This window comes from Glycine soja, chromosome 7 (genome assembly GCF_004193775.1).
Source record: "Glycine soja cultivar W05 chromosome 7, ASM419377v2, whole genome shotgun sequence".
Taxonomy (NCBI): domain Eukaryota; kingdom Viridiplantae; phylum Streptophyta; class Magnoliopsida; order Fabales; family Fabaceae; genus Glycine; species Glycine soja.
The window spans coordinates 12,487,026-12,505,924 of NC_041008.1; the positions used below are offsets into that span (position 1 = coordinate 12,487,026).

The 18,899-nt window shown below is 35.5% G+C and overlaps 3 protein-coding genes across 3 annotated transcripts; 2 read left to right on the forward strand and 1 right to left on the reverse strand.

The window, feature by feature from the left end:
• Positions 1–12,246: 12,246 nt before the first annotated feature.
• LOC114420367 (patatin-like protein 1) lies at positions 12,247–13,937 on the reverse strand. Its single transcript, XM_028386279.1, has 4 exons — positions 13,829–13,937; positions 13,167–13,201; positions 12,486–12,658; positions 12,247–12,385 (listed from the first exon to the last, which is right to left on the reverse strand). Exons 1-4 carry the CDS (start codon positions 13,935–13,937, stop codon positions 12,295–12,297), a joined length of 408 nt encoding a protein of 135 aa, XP_028242080.1. The 3' UTR covers positions 12,247–12,294.
• Positions 13,938–15,649: 1,712 nt separating this feature from the next.
• LOC114420368 lies at positions 15,650–17,603 on the forward strand. The gene is made up of 6 exons (XM_028386280.1): positions 15,650–15,745; positions 15,826–15,922; positions 16,061–16,196; positions 16,495–16,574; positions 16,665–16,869; positions 17,105–17,603. The coding sequence occupies exons 1-6, from the start codon at positions 15,650–15,652 to the stop codon at positions 17,601–17,603; spliced, it is 1,113 nt and encodes a 370-aa protein (XP_028242081.1).
• Positions 17,604–17,681: 78 nt separating this feature from the next.
• LOC114420369 lies at positions 17,682–18,493 on the forward strand. The gene is made up of 3 exons (XM_028386282.1): positions 17,682–18,074; positions 18,149–18,211; positions 18,386–18,493. Exons 1-3 carry the CDS (start codon positions 17,682–17,684, stop codon positions 18,491–18,493), a joined length of 564 nt encoding a protein of 187 aa, XP_028242083.1.
• Positions 18,494–18,899: the final 406 nt, after the last annotated feature.

The window sequence follows — 18,899 nt, forward strand, 5'->3', positions numbered from 1 at the left end:
TATCATGAACTATTTTTTTTTTTACAGTAACATTTGGAGACATGTTAACGAAAATTGCATGTCCCAGAGTTCCTATTACGGAATTGTATGTGGCCACTAACCATCTGAATGAAATGAATATCATTGGGAAAGGAACTTCAGGTGAGATTCTTTTTTCTCACCTTGTTGAAAAGCTGGTGGTGACAAAAAATTATTTAACCTAATCATGAATGAGTCTGAACATAATCGCAAAATACAATAAGACATGATGGCAACAATACAGTAGAAGTAAAAATTGCAACAATAGTCCTAATAGGCACGCACATGTATCCAAAACAATACTATGTCTTGCACTTTTAAAATTTCACTTAATACTGTCCAGGATTACCTCCCCTGAAAGCTCAAGGTCTAAGGAGTTAAAGTGTTAAGCAAGAAAACTACTTGATCATGGAGACGCTTATATGATATTATGATGTTAGGTTGTTAGTTGATATGTTATTATTGCTCTATCTAACACATAACTCTACCTTGTGCCGAAATTCAATAAGGAGGCAACAAGGAAACTACTTGATCATAAAGGCCCTGATATAATACTTGGAATGAACTCTCCTCCTCAGTTAAAGATCTATTAGGGAAAATTGGTGATTGGTTTTATAACTAACAAAACTCTGATTGAAATTATGATCGAAATCCATTGTTAGCACAACTAATGTATTGCCTCCTTTCTATACAAAAGGGTACAAAAATGGCTTACACTATGTTCCTATTTATTTTGAGCAGAACAAATTATGGGGAGAAAAAAAAACTATTTCTATTAAGACAAATTTCACTCTACACCCCTTAAGATTTAGCAATATTACCCTCAATACGCTATTTTTTTTCTTAATCTTACACATATTTTCCTTAATTTATATGATAGCATGTACCCTTCCTATTAATGTAAACCTCTGAATCTCTTATGGTACTACATGAATTAAAAGACATTGGAATAACGTCAAAAAGGGATTCATAAAACTAACACTTAAGGGCATTATTATTATTATTATTATTATTATTATTATTATTATTACTACTATTATTATTTTATTTGAGTAAATTACACTGGCATTCATCGAAATTTCATCAAGTTTTGCTGATATATCTCCTTTTTTTACCTTTATACTAACTCTTAATTTTTTGAAACCTCGCACACCCACATTGTCGTCGGTTGAAGCCACAGAACCCCCTACACTACCGCAAAACCCACATTGTCCTCGCTGGAACCCACAGAACCCCCTACAGTGCCGAAAAACCCATATTGTCATCGCTAGAACCCCACAGAACCCACATTGTCCTGGGTCGAAGAAAACCCTACATACACTGTTGCTACTAGGGTGCTGAAACACTCGTCGCTGCTCAAAGGTCAAATCTTTCTCCGCAAGGTACGTAGGTCAAATTTGTTTATGCTAAGTTTCCTTGTGAGTGGTTTGACCCGAATTGAGAGTGGCATCGGATAATAAACAAAAGGTTTTTGTTTGCGATTCTACAGGCTCCGCTGACGTGCATGTGTTGCTGGGTTCTCTTGATCAAGGTAACACTAACTTGTATACTTCATTTGACCTATTTTATTTTTTCTGGGTAGTAATAAGTAATGTTGCATGATTTTTAGTAACGTGTTATTCTGTTTGCACTATAACAGAGAATGAACCATGATTTCTATAGATGGATCCACAGGGGTCTTGAAATTGTCTGCAATTGCTTTAACATTTTACTGTCCAACAGAGGGGGCTTGACTGTTGTTGTTTGAACATATTTTTTGTTTCTTGAGCAAGTAATGCTTAAGTATAGATAAAGCTCCCTCCAATTCTTAGAAGACACCTCTACCTTGCAAGTATTTTGTTAAATAATGTTATTGAAGTAAATTTTTTATTAGATTTAATTAAATAAATGTTTAGTATTTTGTTCTTTCCTATTAGTCTGTCGATAGGTAACTGGAATAAAAGAAAAGCTAGGTGTCTGTTGATGGTGTTGTTATCTTTGTAGGTACATTCCTTTTGTGAAGCCTTTGTTCTATTAGTTTATGTTTTTGAACATTTGAATTTAATATAAAACTGGATTTATCCTAGGCATTTATTAGGGCATATTTATTTGGCTGCTTAGGGTTACGTTCACCAAGAGTTAGGCATTTTCAGCCATGATAAACTGTTAATCTTAGCAGTTTTTTATTGCCTACAAATCATGATCTTTTACTTTCATCATTCACAAGATCACAACTCATGTTGGATGTAATAGAAGTTTGAGTTATACCGTGATGATTTACTTGTGATTTCTTTATCCTAATTTCTCATTTTCATGTATAGGTTATCTAGGTCAACAGAGAACTAGAGGTGAAGAAGTGGTCAAATTTGGTCGTCCAATAAGTAACTGTTTTTTAATTGAATTTTGATGCTTTGTTTACAGCATGGCCATTTAAGCTACATGCAATTATATTGTTAATGACTCTTGACTCCATCATCAACTAGATTGCATGTTTACCCATTGTGCATTTTCTTGGGTACTATATAGGAGAGAGATATTGGTGGTTAGTTTAAATAACTAGATGAAAGGGTTGTAAAAATAATTTTAATAAAAGGAAAAAAGGAAAGAATCTAGAAAATTGTAGTCCTACTGAAATTAAGGAAACTCAGATGAGCATAAAGAGAATGATAAATTACTAGAATGCATGAGGAAGTGTTGGAGATAGATATATTTTTTAACAGATTGTACCATCTTCCTCTCTACATATTGGTATTAAGGGATTTATTAATTGAAACAAATGGTTTTTTTATTTATTTATACTTTTCAAGCATTTAGAAGAAAAAATGTAAGATTAGGAGATGTCTTTGAGCTGATTTTGGTTCAAAAGAGAGAAGAGAGTGAGTTGGTTATAGAAGAGAGTGAATTGGTTATTCTTCCATGCTTAATTTGTTGGTTTTCTAATAGTAATCTTTCTGGTTCTCTTATTTGGTTTCCATCTAGCTGTGAATCAGTTATCATCTTGGAATATTAAATATTAGTAGTTCTTAAATTTTTAGTGTAAGTTTTTTTTTTTATCAGCAAAGATAAATAATATATATTGAAAGAAGTACCAGAGGTACTTATAATACAAAGAAGATCCATATTAAATGGTTCCACAATCAGACATTGATATTCTAAGGGGGAACCAAGCTATGGATACAAAATGCATATGAATTTACAAGTATAAATCTCATAACTATGCAATCCCCTGCTGATACATAAAACTTTTTGGTAGATTACGTGACCAGTGATTGAAATGCACTGTCAAATCCTTCTCAAAACCCCTAAGCCAAGACCATAGAAGGAATATGGCTTCTTTAAACATGTTATTAGCATCAAAATTCGCATTAGAGAAGACTATACTATTCCTAAGTTTCCAAATGGACCAGGTTAAAGCTAGCCACCAACAATGCCATCTATTATTTCTTACACCAGCAGGTTGAACACCCAAATGATGATGGAAGTGTTGTTGTGGGCTTAATGGAAAAGCACCCTTAACTTGTAGCCATGACATGGTTTCCCACCATATGGGTTGAACTTTGCTGCAGTGAAAGAAAAGATGGGATGCATCCTCTTGTTGGGTTCTGCAGAGAGGACAAAGTGAATCTGTGAGTTGAATCTGTCTTCTCTGCAAGTTTTTTCTTGTCGGCAGCCTATCTCTTAATAATCTCCATGCAAACACCAGAAACCTAGCTGGAACCTTTATCCTCCAAAGCTTCTCAAAACATTCCTCCTGACTGCTATCTGTTGCTTCTTCTCCTATCAAATCATAGGCACTGCGAGTTGAATATTGTCCCTCTGGATCTGCAGACCACTCCCAAGTATCTGAAACCTGTTGCTATATTTTAATTTCTGCAATATCTCTGAGAAAGTTAGCCGCTGAGGTGATCTCATTGTCAAACAAGGCTCTTCTCCAAGCAAAGTTCCACTCCCGCCCCATGTCTTGATACATTCCCATGGATCTAATGAGTTGATGCTGCTGCAATGAGATTGAATAAAGTCTAGGGTACTTCTCTGCTAATGAATCCTCCTCTCCGGTCCATTTATCCTCCCAAAATTTGATGTGGTCACCACTCCCCACCTTCCACTTCAATCCTTTTTGAATAAGTTGTCCACTATTTGTGCTAAAAAGAACCTTCTGTAAATCCCTCCACCAAATACATTTATGACCCACCCTATCCACTTCAGCCAAGCCTCGTCAACCTCCATATTTTGAATCCAACACCTTTGCCCACAACTCTCCTTTATGGTGCATTAAATTCCACTCCCATTTCCCAAGTAATGTCGTATTGAAACTTTTAATGTCCTTCAAACCCAAACCGCCCTTCTCTTTTGGCAAGCACACTGATTTCCAGCTGACCCATGCAATTTTATTTTGATTGGGTCCTCCCCCCCAAAGGAATCTTCGTTGTAAACGCACCAGCTTGTCTTCCACTGATTTAGGCACCCTGAAAAAGGATAACAAATAAATAGGAATCGAAGTTAGCACGGATTGAATGAGTGTCACTCTCCCCCCAAAGGATATATTTCTCTGTTTCCACTTAGCTAGCTTTGTCTCGCATTTGTGGATGATAGGATCCCACATAGTACATCTCCTTGGGTTTGCTCCAATGGGTATTCCCAGGTAATTGAAAAGAAGAACCAGCAACTGGCAATTCAAGTAGGTGGCTGCCTGCTGCTTCCAAAGGTCAGTTTGACCAAAAGCTCCAAAAGTGCTCTTGGCAAAATTAATTTTAAGGCCAGATGCAAGTTCAAAGGACCTTAGGACAACCTTAATTGTTTTGACATTCTCCATGTCCGCTTCCCCCAAAAAGATAGTATCATCTGCAAACTGTAAAAGACTGATTTCCACTTTAATGGATCCCACTTGATATGCCTTGTACATATTCTCCTCCTTAGCTTTTCTCATCAGACCATTCAGCCCTCCTTAGCTTTTAGTGTAAGTAAAATATAATTATGAGATTTTCAATTAAGTTGCCTATTACCATGCTACTTTTTTTTTTGGAAGGAAAAAATATGTATATTATTAATAAACAGAACAGTACCAGAGGTACTGAAAATAACAGATACAAGACACAAAAGTGCCACCTTCCAAAAAGCAAACAAAACCCAACAAAACCCACCACAAGGACCCCAATACATATAACCAGAAATTTAACCAAAGGCCATCATAAGATTGGTAACCAAATTTAACCAGAAATTTAACCACAAGGACTCCATGAATAAACCTTGAAAAGCATTTACCCTCCTTCTATGATTAATCAATCTGTGAAAATAAGCTGAATTTGTATCCCCTTCTCTTATCCACTTCACTCTAGATTTTTGCCTCATCATGGATTCATAAGCTATAGCTGTTGTCCACAGCTGTTCCTGCAAAGATTTCTTAAGCTCCATTTCAGCTTGAGATATGTTTGAACCATTTACTCCAGCCTCCAAAGCATTCAGATCCTTCTTTAAATTCTGGATTTTAGTAGCTGTAATACCACCATTTTGTGTGCTCCCCATAGAACCAAAGAATCATTTCTTGCAGTTCTCACACTGGAATGTGCAAAGAAGCACAGACAAAATATGGGAAGCACTATGGATAGCACTGTCTATGACCATTTGGAAGCACAGAAACAGCATGGTCTTCAATAACCAGCTCTTCATTCCCGAAAAAGTCATGGACGAGACATTATTCCATACTTGGTCTTGGCTAAGGTGTATGGAGAAGGATTTTAATACCCACTTTAATCACTGGTTGTCTAATTTGAGGTAGGAATTTTCTTAGGGGGGGCTAACATATCCTATCATTGTATTCAGTCTTATTTGGACAGTGTTTCTCACTGCCTATGCTATATGTTGTACACTTCAGTACATCTAGTACTGACCCTTAATTATAATATAAACTATCTTTTGCTGTGCAAAAAAAAAAATACCACCATTTTGTAAACTCCACTGCCTTATGTGATTTTTGATGAACTTTAATTTCTGCTTGAGAACAAAACCACCCCAACCACTAAGATGATAGTTACTCCAGTTGTGAACCACCATATTCTGAAAGCTTTTGTCCTTCAGCCACCAATCCATTATCTTGAAAGGTTTAGGTCCCCAACCATTGGTTCTAGACCTCAATGAACTCCCTTTTAGTTTCTTGTATGCAGAGAACAACAATATTATTGGCCATGGTTAGCTTTCTAATTGTTGACCTCTTGACTCCATTGCCCAGCCCTCTAGAATTGAGTGACAAGATATTCATGGGTCATTCTGCTCCGTTCCCATCACTGCTGCTGATTGAGGGAAAATGCTACTGTTAATAACATCATACTTCATCTTGTCCTTACAGGTGTTTTTATCAGCATAAGACACACCCAAATCTCTAGCAATCTCCCTATGAAGATCCTCCTCATTCTCAAAATAACTATTATTGAAGCTATTATTAGTGGCAGGGCTTTGTGAGGGACAGTCTTATACGAAGTAGAAGGAATTCTAGAATCTGCTATCGGGCTTGCAGCTCCTCTGGTCCTTATACGAAGTCACTGAGGTACTTGGGCCTGTGTGTGTTGCGTTTTGGTCTGTTATTGCCTCTACTATTTGTAGTCATGATTTCCTCTTGGTTGGAATTATTGTCTGATGTTGTTATCTGTGTGATATCTAGTACTGCTGTTAGTGTGTAGCTATGATCTGTAAGGTTTTTTTTTTATCGGCAAAAATATATAAATATTTCATTATGTAAATAATGATGAAGTACCTGAGGTACTTTTTTTTATTTTCTTTTTTGCAAAAAACAAAGAGGGGAACGAGCAACAATTTGAAGGTTGTACATTCAGGAACTAAAGAATTCAAAATAGCTAGTAATAAGAGGGATTTGTTTTTGGGATTTTCTGAGCACCAAGAGCAGCTACGCAAGAAGCTTGCACTTGAGGAGGGAAGGATATTTGCAGCTAATGAACAACTTTATTAACTATTTGTCCTTCAAATTTTACTGTTTCTTTTTGCTAATATGTAAATATAAATAGTATAAGGCTATGGCGTAAAAACATGGTCTACATTTACTTCTAAGATTGTTAGGGGTAAAAAAGACCATGTCCATAAGCCATAGCCTTATACTATTTATATTTACATATTAGCAAAAAGAAACAGTAAAATCTAAAGGACAAATAGTTAAGAAAGTTGTTCATTGGCTGCAAATATCCTTCCCTCCTCAAATGCAAGCTTCTTGCGTAGCCGCTCTTGGTGCTCAGAAAATCCCAAAAAGAAATCCCTCTTATTACTAGCTATTTTGAATTTTTTAGTTCCTGAATGTACAACCTTCAAATTGTTGCTCGTTCCCCTCTTTGTTTTCTGCAAAAAAGAAAATCAATATCAAAGAAAACATGGAGAGAATTGTCATGGTTATTATTACTCGAACCAGAAGGAATAACATCTAAATAAGTCATTTTATTCTTAGAATGTGAAAACTCTGCATATTTAGGGAGAACATGGGGTATGGAGGCACGTAAGCATATGAATACCACAAGTCGTTTTCTCCAATTCAAGGGCTTGATTAATTGCTCTAGGAAAAAAGCATACATCTGGTATATTGTTTGGTTTGCAGCTGTTTGGAGCATTTGGCAGAACAAAAATTTTGGTTTACGTTGGGTTGACCATGTTCACTGGTTAACCTATTGTCACTTATACTCTTATTTATGCTTGAAGATAACACCTATCAGTAGATCCTCATATTAGTCCTTGAGATAGTAAGTATTAATAATTGTTTTAGTTTCTGACTTTTTAAATACTCTTTTAGTTTGATACCTAATATTCATTAAGTACTCGAACTCGAAGGCTCAGGTCATTTGAATTCTCAAATTTTCCCCAAGTGATTTGTTTTGAGTTTTGACTTTGAGTTGTTGCATTGCGTGTTGGAGAGTCCCAGTCCCAGTCTCAGGATTATTTTAGAGATGGAAACAAAATGTTAACTGCCACTTTTGGGCAGTCTCAACTACTCAAAGTATTAATTTTGATCTTCTTCTTCAAACTACAATTTTAAAGCGCAAATAGACTGAGCAACAGTTTCCCGAGAGAGAGAGAGAACAAATAATAAGATCACTTGATCGGCTCCATTAAGAAAACAAGACAAAACAGGTCCACTTCTTCGTCCTCTCTGTTAGTGTCAATGATGCCAACACCTTTTAGGTTCCACTGCAGCGGACACTGACAGATGGTGGTCATCTTGCCCAAGGAACACCTAGTTGTCTGGTTTTGTTCATTGCATAGCAGGCCAGACAACTACCTTAAGGGGATTATTAATAGATTAGTGTTCTTTTCAATACATTTGCATAGTAATACCTCAACGTACAACACCAATTTTTAATTGTTACTCATATGGAACAATGCTATCAAGGGTCTTGATGATGCTCCACAACCTAAATCAAAGGCTTCTGCTAGGTGGATTGTCGTCAAGGTACATCATTTACATAAAACTTCCACTTATATATATTTCTTTATGTGTCTGTACACTAGTTGTTTAATTAATATCCAAATTTCATTATGTATTTAGTGTAATAGACAAAAATGAAGTACTGAGTGCGGCTACTATGTGATGCACTGGATGTCCACCATCATTTTAGGAACTTTTAGGAATAATTGGGAAGCGGTAAGTTTATTTCAAACAAAATCGATTTATTTATAATTTGTATTACATTATTAACTTATTATGATTTATTTCATCATGCAGTATTTTAACGATCCTAGACCATTGGAGCCAGAGAGATTAAAAGCATTGCGGATCCAGTGGGCATAGTTTTATCTCCGAGTTAGAGATCAGGCCTAGGATTTAGGGACATTATCTTTAGCTTTAGTTTACTTTGGTTTAACATTTTTTACATTTTCTATGTAACATGAACATTGAATTCATTTGATGATTGTTCTTTATGATAAATCAATTATTTGATGTTTATTATCATTAAAACTGCTTGAAAGCAGAATAAAATGTTTATTTGTTGTGAATTGGGCCTGAAATTGCATTTGACAGGTACAATTTTGGGTTAACTATAAAAACAGAAAGTATATATAAAAAAATACTTGAAAACAACATCGGTTATTAACAAAAACCGATGTTAATATCATAAACAACATCGGTTATTTACAAAAACCGATGTCGATATGAACCTTAAAATCGATTGTAATAGAAAACCGATGTTAACGTTTGTATATTAACATCGGTTTTACTGGAAAACCGATGTCAACGTTCATCATGCGTACACTTTTTTTGTTGTTGTTCATTGTGTTTAACATCGGGTATTTACAGAAACGATGTTGCCATATATATGTTAACATTGATTCTCCAAAACCGATGTTAACATTGATACATTCAACATCGGCACTTTCAACATCAGTTTTAGAACCGATGTAAAATGTTCTAAATAACCGATGTTGAAAGTGTATTTTCTAATAGTGGAAGAAGAAAAAGAAGTTGTACCTAGGTAACGTGGCTATGTTTCACGGCCGCGAAGAAGCTGTACAAAGAAGCTAAAGAACCTATACTCACGGTCGAAAAGAAGAAGAAGCGAAGAAGAAGAAGAAGAAAAAGCAAAGAATAGAGCGCGAGGAAAGTGTAGGACTTGGGTTCTTAAATTTAAAAATATAAGTCCAACATCGGTTTTCAATAAAAAAAACGATGTTAACATCGGTTTTCTGACAAAAACTGATGTTAACATATCATATGTTAACATCGGTTAATTAAAAACTGATGTTAATTAATAGACGTTAGCATCGGTTTTCCAAAAAACCGATGTTATCGTATGATATTTTAACATCGGTTTTCCAAAAAATGATGTTAACGTCTATTAATTAACATCGGTTTTTAGAAAAACCGATGTTAAGGAATATACATTATTTACAAATATGCCACCGCGTTTAGATTAACATCGGTTTTGTCCAAAATCGATGTTAAATCTGCTTTTTTTGGTAGTGATTTTTTTTGTAAAAATATAAAGTGTATTAAAAAAAATTCCTAATAACAATATCGATTATTTAAAAAAACTGGTGTTAATATACACAAACAATATCGATTTTTCTAAAAAATAGATGTTTAAGTATAAGTAAATATTGGTTTTTCAAAAAATCGATGTTGTTTGTGTATATTAAAATCGGTTCTGTTTAAAAACCGATGTTAATATCCAAAATGTTAACATTGGCTTCTGTTAAAAATCGATGTTAACTTATACGTTAACAATAGTTTTTGTTAAACACCGATGTTAACATCGGTTTTCTACCAAAACTGATGTTAACGTATAAGTTAACATCAGTTTTTGACTGAAATCGATGTTAATCTATAAGTTAACATCAGTTTTGTATAAAAACCGATGTGAACTGTCAACTGATGTTAATATATAAGTTAACATTTTTTTTGTGTAATTCTTATTATATAACATTAGTTATTTGAATAACCGATGTTGTCAATTTTACGTTAACATCGGTTTTGAAAAACCGATGCTATGTTAACGATAATACTTTCAACATCGGTTAAAAACCGATGTAGAATATTATAAATAACCGATGTAAAAAGTATATTTTCTAAAAGTGCGCCCATAAAAAAATTACTTTTAACACCTCCCGTAAGCCTGATCCTAAATGGTACCATCACAATGAGCTTGAATTACGTACCAGATGATCCTTTTTTTACACATACTGATCATGAAAAAAATAGTAGCCCAAACTAATCAACAAATCCAACAGCAGCCCAAACCTGTAACTAGGACACATGCACCTCAATTAAACATTCACACGTATACGGACAGGTGAAAAAAAAATAGTGTAGCTAACGTTGCAAGTAGAGCCAAACATTATTTAAGCCTTTCTAACTATACTCTCTTTCATAAGTCTTATCATTCTACTTCTATTCTATTTCTCTTTAACAAAATCACCTTTATTTCTACCATATTTCTTACCTATTTATTTTCTTTTCTCTTCTCACCTATTCTCTTCTCTTCCCTCCTCACAACCAAACAACCCTTCAAAATTTACAAATCATACCCTTAAAATAATTGGGTCTGGAAGTTTCCCACACCCCAATTTGGCAAAGAAAGAAATAAAAAATACATGGAGAAAATTTCAAAAGATAATAATTTTAATAGAACAAAGGGGCCTTGCATTAGTGTTGTTGAACTGCACATGCCCAAGCAATGGTGCCTTTTGTTTTGCTGGTTGAATTGCATAATAAAGATCAAGTTAGATCCAAATTCACGTATTTCTTCAACTACTTCGTGAGAACGACAAGGAACGTGTGAATAGTGCTTCTCCTCCACTTCACTATCATATCTACCCCACCAAATGTTTTGAATCGCACCCCCTCATGAATTGGAACCTCAAGCACAAACAACCCTAAACACACCACCACCACAAGATCCTTGTCCTTTATATGATGTTGCCACCCACAACCACTACGAGGTCAAAATCATGTTGCCGCTACCTCCGATGACTTCTTCTTCGATGTTGTATCTATGTCTCCCGCAGTTCGAGACTGGATGTTGATTTGGTGAGAAGAAAGTGGATTTGGTTTGGATCCGACAGGAAGGAGGCAGTTATATGATGGAGTATGTGGACAGAGAAGGTCTGAGAAATGAACACACCCTCAACCCTAATCTGTCAATGTTGTTTGGCAGGGACAAATTTGGTTTATCATAAAATTATATTTTAGTTATTTTTAAATAACTTAATTGAACTAGGATGTTGTTTGAGACAAGGGGTTAAAAGTAATGTTCTAAAAAAGAGAAGTGTCAGTTGTAATAAGCACAAACTTCAAGGTAGGTCAAGACAATTAACTCTATTTTTTTTATAAGAAAGTTCTTATTTCATATATTTGATGCAATTATTACACATTTACAACTCAAAATAAAAATCATTAATTAATTTTAAATAACTATATACCAATTAATTCATGTGATGGGTGGTAGGCTTCGTATTTATATCAATTTGGAGTTTGCAGGGTCTAATTCCATTTTTGAGGACTCATGATAATGTAAAAAGGTAAACAAAGGAAAATAATTTAAAACACAGGAAAAGCAACCATGCACAGCATCGATTATATCATATGGTACATTGATATTTGATACATGGTACATGGTCCTCGCAATTAGGAGCTGCATAGAACTCACTTGCTTGAACCTTATTACTACCACAAGCATATATTACAACATGCTTCGATAAAATTAACACAGCAGAATACAAGGCCATAGGCATGGCATTTATTGTAATACGTTTTTTTTTTATTAGCTATAGAAATGTCTAAGCTGCTAGGATTCGACCAAAAGGCACTCAAATAGTTTCAATAAATGGTCTTCCTCTTTTCTCCATAGATTTCCTTTTAAGGCGCAGCTCTTTCTCTTCGTACAAAATATTAGCCAGCCTTCACAAATTAAAACACAGTCCTCTTCAAGATCTTGCCTAAAAGATTTATATCCATGCCAGCTTAAAATTAATAATTGAGAGAGGTTGAGTGCAAATACCTGTCAAGAGCCTCGGCATACGTACCATCGTTTGTTTCTTCAAGATCAAAAGTATCCACATTTATCCTTTTAACATTTTCTTGCAACATTTTTTTCCCTGCCTCTTCAAGATTGTCCATGTTTTCTTTTGAAGCATCAGTAGGATCGTCCACGGAAGGATCCAGATCATATTCCTATATCATTACAGAATTCATCAATTATTGTAATTAAAATAAATAATCAAAAACCATTGAATCCTACTAATTAAAGGATAATTATTCAACCTTAATCATGATTTGCTAATTAATTAATTTCTTCAAAATAGTGTCATAGTGTTATCTCTACCAAGCAAGACAATCTTGATTAAAATATGAAAGCATTGTCAGAAAAACTTTAATTCAAGCACTACTATAGCGTGTTTGATTCCACATCTTAAATGTATTTTTTCTTGGCTAATGAGAAACTAATACATACAGTTTCTACACATGATTTCTTATTTTTCAACAGATTTTTACTTCTCAACATGAGTATATGTTGAATGAAGTATTGTTTAGCATAAATATATCCATAAAAAAAATCCTTTCACGTTTAGTTTATTGTGTTGGAAATTAATTCCTCCATAATTAAGGTTGTTTCCCGACATATTGGAATGTGTGCAATGAATTTTAAATGAACAAATTAATTAACAAACACACACTCTACCTGAATTCGAAGATAGCTATTAGCAGGTTGTAGGTCTCAGAATTTTGTGCGTGCCAAGGTAATATGTAGTCATGTCTGTAGAACCACGACCAACAAGTTCCAGTGATGGTTGTATCCTTTGCAAATCTATCCATCCATTAGTCTGGTTAACGGCATACTTCGACTCATTAACTTTTGTTGCTCCGGTCCCGAAAGACAATAGCTGGATTTTGGTATACTTGTTGTGTTGTGTCACTTCACTTACTGCAACTTGCGTCTGATGCATGAAATTAAAAAATTGTTCTGGTCAAACTTCATATATAGATTTTGGTGTACTTGTTGTGTGATTATTAACTTTAATTAATGTTTTATGGAGAATATTAACCAGTATCTTAAAGACACTTTTTAATTAAGAAACTTAATGTAGAGAACTTTCTATTTTGAGACAGAAAATTGAGTTGCCTAAATGTTTTTTTACTCTTCTATAATTTTTATATTAAATATTTTCTTCTTTTAACTCCTTAATTAATGTGATAAAAAATTGATTAGTAAAGCTCATGCATTATTATTATTATTATTATTCTACTTTAATAAAGAGAGACAATTAACGGTGCCTAATACAGTACAACACTAAAAGTCATTTTGAAAATTAATTATCCAACAGTAATTATTTACCGGATTACCAGCGGCCGCTCCACCATCAACCATATTGAACTCAACATCATCATTCTTGAAATAGTAGGCCGGTAGTTGAGGGACTGCAGCTGAAGTCGGTAGGCATATATCTGACATCTTGGCATTTAAGTGGGGAACTTAGCTGCATCACCAAAGTTAATTAATTGCAAAAAACAATGTTTCGTACTCTAAAATATAAAAGTTATATATATATATATATATGTAAGTGTGACTGGGTGTATGCATGTGTGTTGACCTTATAGTTTGAGAATATAACTGGCTTTTGTTTCTTCATGTCGAAAGTTGGGATTACAACATTTGTCATGATCAATGTTTCATTTAGTCGTGTTTCGTTCAATAGTTTACGAATGAGGCCTTGTAAGAACTCCCCATCAAATTTTGGACCAATATAAATTCGAGGAATCGAAATTGGACCAAAATTAAATAGACCGTTTATCAGAAAAGGACCAATCTGAATTTAATTTTATCAATCTCAATTGGACCAGTATTAAAGTTGCATGCTGTTTCATCATGACAGCACAAAAATGTCAATGAGGTATATACAAAAGCAAAATCCAATATATTATTATCATAGATATGTTCTTATATTCATGTTCCCGTACCCAGTAGCATTGAATATACCAGGTCATTTTCCTTGTAGAACTCTACGATTTCTGTGGGAGTAAATCAAGGACGATTAGGGTTATTTGGGCTTGGGCTATAAGTCCACGGGAATTGCTAGGGGCACCCAGCAACATTGCTGGTGCACCCAACAATTTTTTAAAAACTCGAAAATGTCCCTGATATTTATGCTTGTGCTTGTGCTCTGCTTTGGTATGATATTTGTCAACATTGCTGGTTGTGCTTGTGCTCTGCTTTGGTATGATATTTGTCAACTAAGGTACGTAGCTGCTTTTCTGTGGTTGATTGTTTATTTTTGGTAGTAGAATGGTGCAAGCGTTTCAGATTCGACCCAAGAAATTTTCTTTCGGCGAAGACATTACAACTACGGAAGAAAAAAATTTCTTCCGTGGAGTCTCGCGGAAGACGTCTTCCGCGAGATTCCACGGAAGAAGGTTTCTTCCGCAGTTCTTCTTCCGTGGAATCTCGCGGAAGACGTCTTCCACGAGACTCCACGGAAGAAGGTTTCTTCCGTTGTTTAAATTACACCTGCAGAAGAATGCTTCTTCCGTGGAGTCTCGCGGAAGACGTCTTCCGCGAGACTCCCCGAAAGAACTGCGGAAGACTGTTTTTTCCGTGAGTGCTCACGGAACATGTCTTCCGCGAGACTCCACGGAAGAAGCTTTCTTCCGCTGTTGACATTACAACTGCGGAAGACAGCTTCTTCCGTGGAGACTCACGGAAGACATTTTCCGCGAGCACTCACAGAAGAAACTGTCTTCCGCAGTTGTAATTTCAAAAGTGGAAGAAAGCTTCTTCCGTGGAGTAATTCATTTTATGAATTTTATAGTTTTAATATTATTTTGAATGTTATTTTGGTTAATTCTATTTGTAATTTATGTGAAACATAAAAATATATTTGTTGGTTGAAGTGTTGATTTTTTTTGCCTAAGTTGAAGTATTTTTTGATTAAATGAGCTTTGTAGGTTATAATTTTGAAATTATGTAATTAAAAGTTTAATTTGGTTATGTATATGTAGATTAAATATTTGTGTGAGGTTGTCAAATGTTGAATTAGTTTGATATTCATAGTTTGTAAATTTTTTTGGGTTGCTGTATTGTTCAAATTGTTTAGTTGAATGTTGAATTAGGTGATAGTTATAGTTTGAATTAAGATGAATGAAGATCAATGGACATATTACAGTGCGATGTCCACAGAAGTTGATATGGATTTTCGAGATGAAGAAGATTGTGGTGTGAATGAAGCACATGTTGATTGTTCAGATGCTTTTAATACTTCTCAGGTAATCATGTTGATCAGTTTTAATTGTTTGGTCTAATGTATGATTTGTGTAAAAATTAATATGTCGTGGTTGTGTCCTAGGTCTTTGCAACCCGAGAAGATGTTTTGAAGTGGGCTCGAACGGTTGCCCATGAAAATGATTTTGTTGCAGTAATTATGAGGTCTGATACATATACTGGTAGCAGAGGAAGAACTTCATTTGTGTTAATTGGGTGTGAAAGGAGCGGTAAGTACAAGTGTAGGAAGAAAGAATTTGTTAGAAGAGACACAAGCACTAGAAAATGTGGTTGACCCTTTAAGATTCATGGAAAACCAGTGCATGGAGGTGAAGGTTGGGCGGTGAAGCTGATATGTGGGATTCACTACCATGAATTGGCGAAGACCTTAGTTGGACATCCATATGCTGGGAGATTGACAGATGGTGAGAAGAATATCATTGCTGATATGACGAAGTCGAATGTGAAACCAAGAAACATCCTGCTAACATTAAAGGAGCACAACAACAGCAGTTGCACCACAATCAAACAAATCTACATTGCAAGAAGTGCATATCGTTCTTCAATCAAAGAAGATGACATTGAAATGCAACACCTAATGAGGCTCCTTGAACGTGACCAATACATTCATTGACATAGATTGAAGGATGAAGATGTGGTGTGTGATTTGTTTTGGTGTCACCCAGATGCAGTTAAGTTATGTAACGCATGTCATCTTGTTTTTTTTAATTGACAATACCTACAAAACAAATAGGTACAGGCTCCCATTGCTTGACATTGTGGGGGTGACACCAACCGGGATGACTTTCTCTGCTGGGTTTGCATATTTGGAGGGTGAGCGCGTGAACAATCTTGTATAGGCATTGGAACGATTTCGAGGTCTTTTTTTAAGAAACGATCGCCTTCCTGTTGTTATTGTCACAGACAAAGACCTAGCCTTGATGAATGCTGTGAAAGTTGTGTTTCCGGAGTGTACGAATTTGTTGTGCAGGTTTCACATAGACAAGAATGTGAAGGAAAAGTGTAAATCGCTAATTGGTCAGAAGAATGCCTGGGACTACGTAATGGATAGCTGGGGTAACCTGGTAGATTGTCCTTCGGAACAGGAATTCCCTGAGCACCTTCAAAGGTTTCAAGTAGCGTGTTCCCCGTGGCCAATGTTCATTGACTACGTATGTGAGACATGGATTGTCCCACACAAGGAGAAATTTATCTTGGCTTGGACGAATAAGGTGATGCACCTAGGCAATACAACAACAAATAGGTATTTAAATGTTTTATTATTTTAGTCAAGTTTCTTTTAATGATTGTTTGGAACATTATTGTTATTAATTTGTCTTCTCTGTTGTGTGTTTTAAATGTAGGGTTGAATCTGCTCATTGGTCTTTGAAAAGGATATTACAGAATAGCGTTGGAGACCTCTATAGTTTTTGGGATGCAATGAACAACATGATGACGCTGCAGCACACTGAAATTAGAGCATCATTCAAAACAAGTACGCATGTCGTTGGTCATGTTTTTAAGAAAACCTTATACAAGAGGCTTCTAGGAATGGTGTCAAGGTATGCTTTAAATGAAATTTCGGTTGAGTTTGAGCGTGTACGTCATTTGAAAGGCAACCTGTCTTCTTGTGGGTGTGTCTTGAGAACCACACTAGGTCTTCCTTGTGCATGCGAGCTACAAAGATATGATGGTGGCAGCATCCCACTGGATGCAGTCCATATGTACTGGAGGAGACTTAATTTTTCAGACCAGGGGCTATGTGAGGCCAAAGTGAGCATCAAGGAAGAGATTGACAGAATACATAAAAGATTCGAGGAACTTGATGTTTGCGAGAAAGTTACTTTCAAGAGTAAACTCTGAGAATTCACGTTTCCCGATGAGACCTCTATGTGCCCTCCTCCAACAAAGGTTAAGACGAAAGGTGCCCCGAAAAAGGTAATGAAAAGAAGCGAAAGATCGACAAAGCGTGATTCATCTTATTGGGAGTATGTTGATGCTTATCATTCAGTTCAAAATAGCAACACCTCAGTCAGACCCTGTGCATCATCTTTTGAACCACCGAAGCCAGCAAGGATGATCCCCATGTTGGATCAATTTCCGCCATTTATGCATGGTTTCATTGAGGATGTTGTTGATGTGAAAGCAGATGATAATTGTGGATATCGGTCAGTTTCCGCTTTGTTAGGTATGGGAGAAGAGTGTTGGGCCATGATGCATAACGAATTGATTAAAGAACTTGGCAAATGGTCGCAAGACTACATAAAGATCTTTGGTGGCACGGAGAGATATGAACAGTTGAGGTTGTCCCTACACGTGGATGGGTTATCCAAGGTATGTGTTTTATGCTTTTTATTTACATAAGTAATGTTTACATGAGTGACACGTGTATTTGTTATGTGATTTAGGTTAGTATGGACAAATGGATGGATATAACGGATATGGGATATATAATTGCGTCAAGATATAATGTAATCCTTGTATCGTTGTCACGACAACACTGCGCACCGAATAATATGCGTTGGTCATGTGTTTGGCAGTCATTTTGTTCAGGTCCATTGAAAATTCGTTTACTCAAATAATTTCAATTATTGAATGACTTGATTTGTTTGTTTAAGTTATTATTGTAATTTCACTTACAACAGGTTTATCTGAAAGATCGTTTTCCCTTACCGCCTATGGCATTGTTGTGGTCAAGCAATGCGTGTCCGGAGGCAAAACAACGGCCAACTGCATATGTAGGTAGAATGTAGCAATACTTAAGTCTAATGACAATTAATACAATGCATGTAGACCTAAGCGGACACTAAACTTGTAATATTTATGTATCTATATGTACATTGGATTTATGTTCATGTAATTAATGAATTGTTCCGTGAACAAGTGTTATTGTGTCAAATTGTTATATTTGTGTTGAACTGAATGCTAGTTATATGTTTTTAATAGGCCGAAAACCAACTTTTTTTATTTCTGGTGCCTCCGTTTGAGGTGCGATTCGATGGAACGGGGTGCTGCTTTTATTTTTTTTTTGGTTCCTTGACATGCAAACATGCCAAATAGCGGCCCTGGATAGTCTCAAGCGGCTCCCACATAATTTTAAGAAAAGCCCGAACAGGGGTACTTAGGTAATTAAAACATGCCAAATAACATGCCAATTTT

Bases quoted from the DNA above. Each gene is read 5' to 3' on its own strand.
- LOC114420367 (XM_028386279.1), bottom strand. From the start codon at position 13,937: ATGTCAGATATATGCCTACCGACTTCAGCTGCAGTCCCTCAACTACCG. The intron at 13,202-13,828 runs GTAATCCGGTAA...CAAAATTCTGAG, and splicing joins TGATGGTGGAGCGGCCGCTG to ACCTACAACCTGCTAATAGC. The intron at 12,659-13,166 runs GTAGAGTGTGTG...GTAATGATATAG, and splicing joins ATAGCTATCTTCGAATTCAG to GAATATGATCTGGATCCTTC.
- LOC114420368 (XM_028386280.1), top strand. From the start codon at position 15,650: ATGTCCACAGAAGTTGATATGGATTTTCGAGATGAAGAAGATTGTGGT. The intron at 15,923-16,060 runs GTAGCAGAGGAA...ATGGAAAACCAG, and splicing joins GAGGTCTGATACATATACTG to TGCATGGAGGTGAAGGTTGG. The intron at 16,197-16,494 runs GTCGAATGTGAA...CAAAACAAATAG, and splicing joins ATCATTGCTGATATGACGAA to GTACAGGCTCCCATTGCTTG.
- LOC114420369 (XM_028386282.1), top strand. From the start codon at position 17,682: ATGAAAAGAAGCGAAAGATCGACAAAGCGTGATTCATCTTATTGGGAG. The intron at 18,075-18,148 runs GTATGTGTTTTA...TATGTGATTTAG, and splicing joins ACGTGGATGGGTTATCCAAG to GTTAGTATGGACAAATGGAT. The intron at 18,212-18,385 runs GTAATCCTTGTA...CACTTACAACAG, and splicing joins TAATTGCGTCAAGATATAAT to GTTTATCTGAAAGATCGTTT.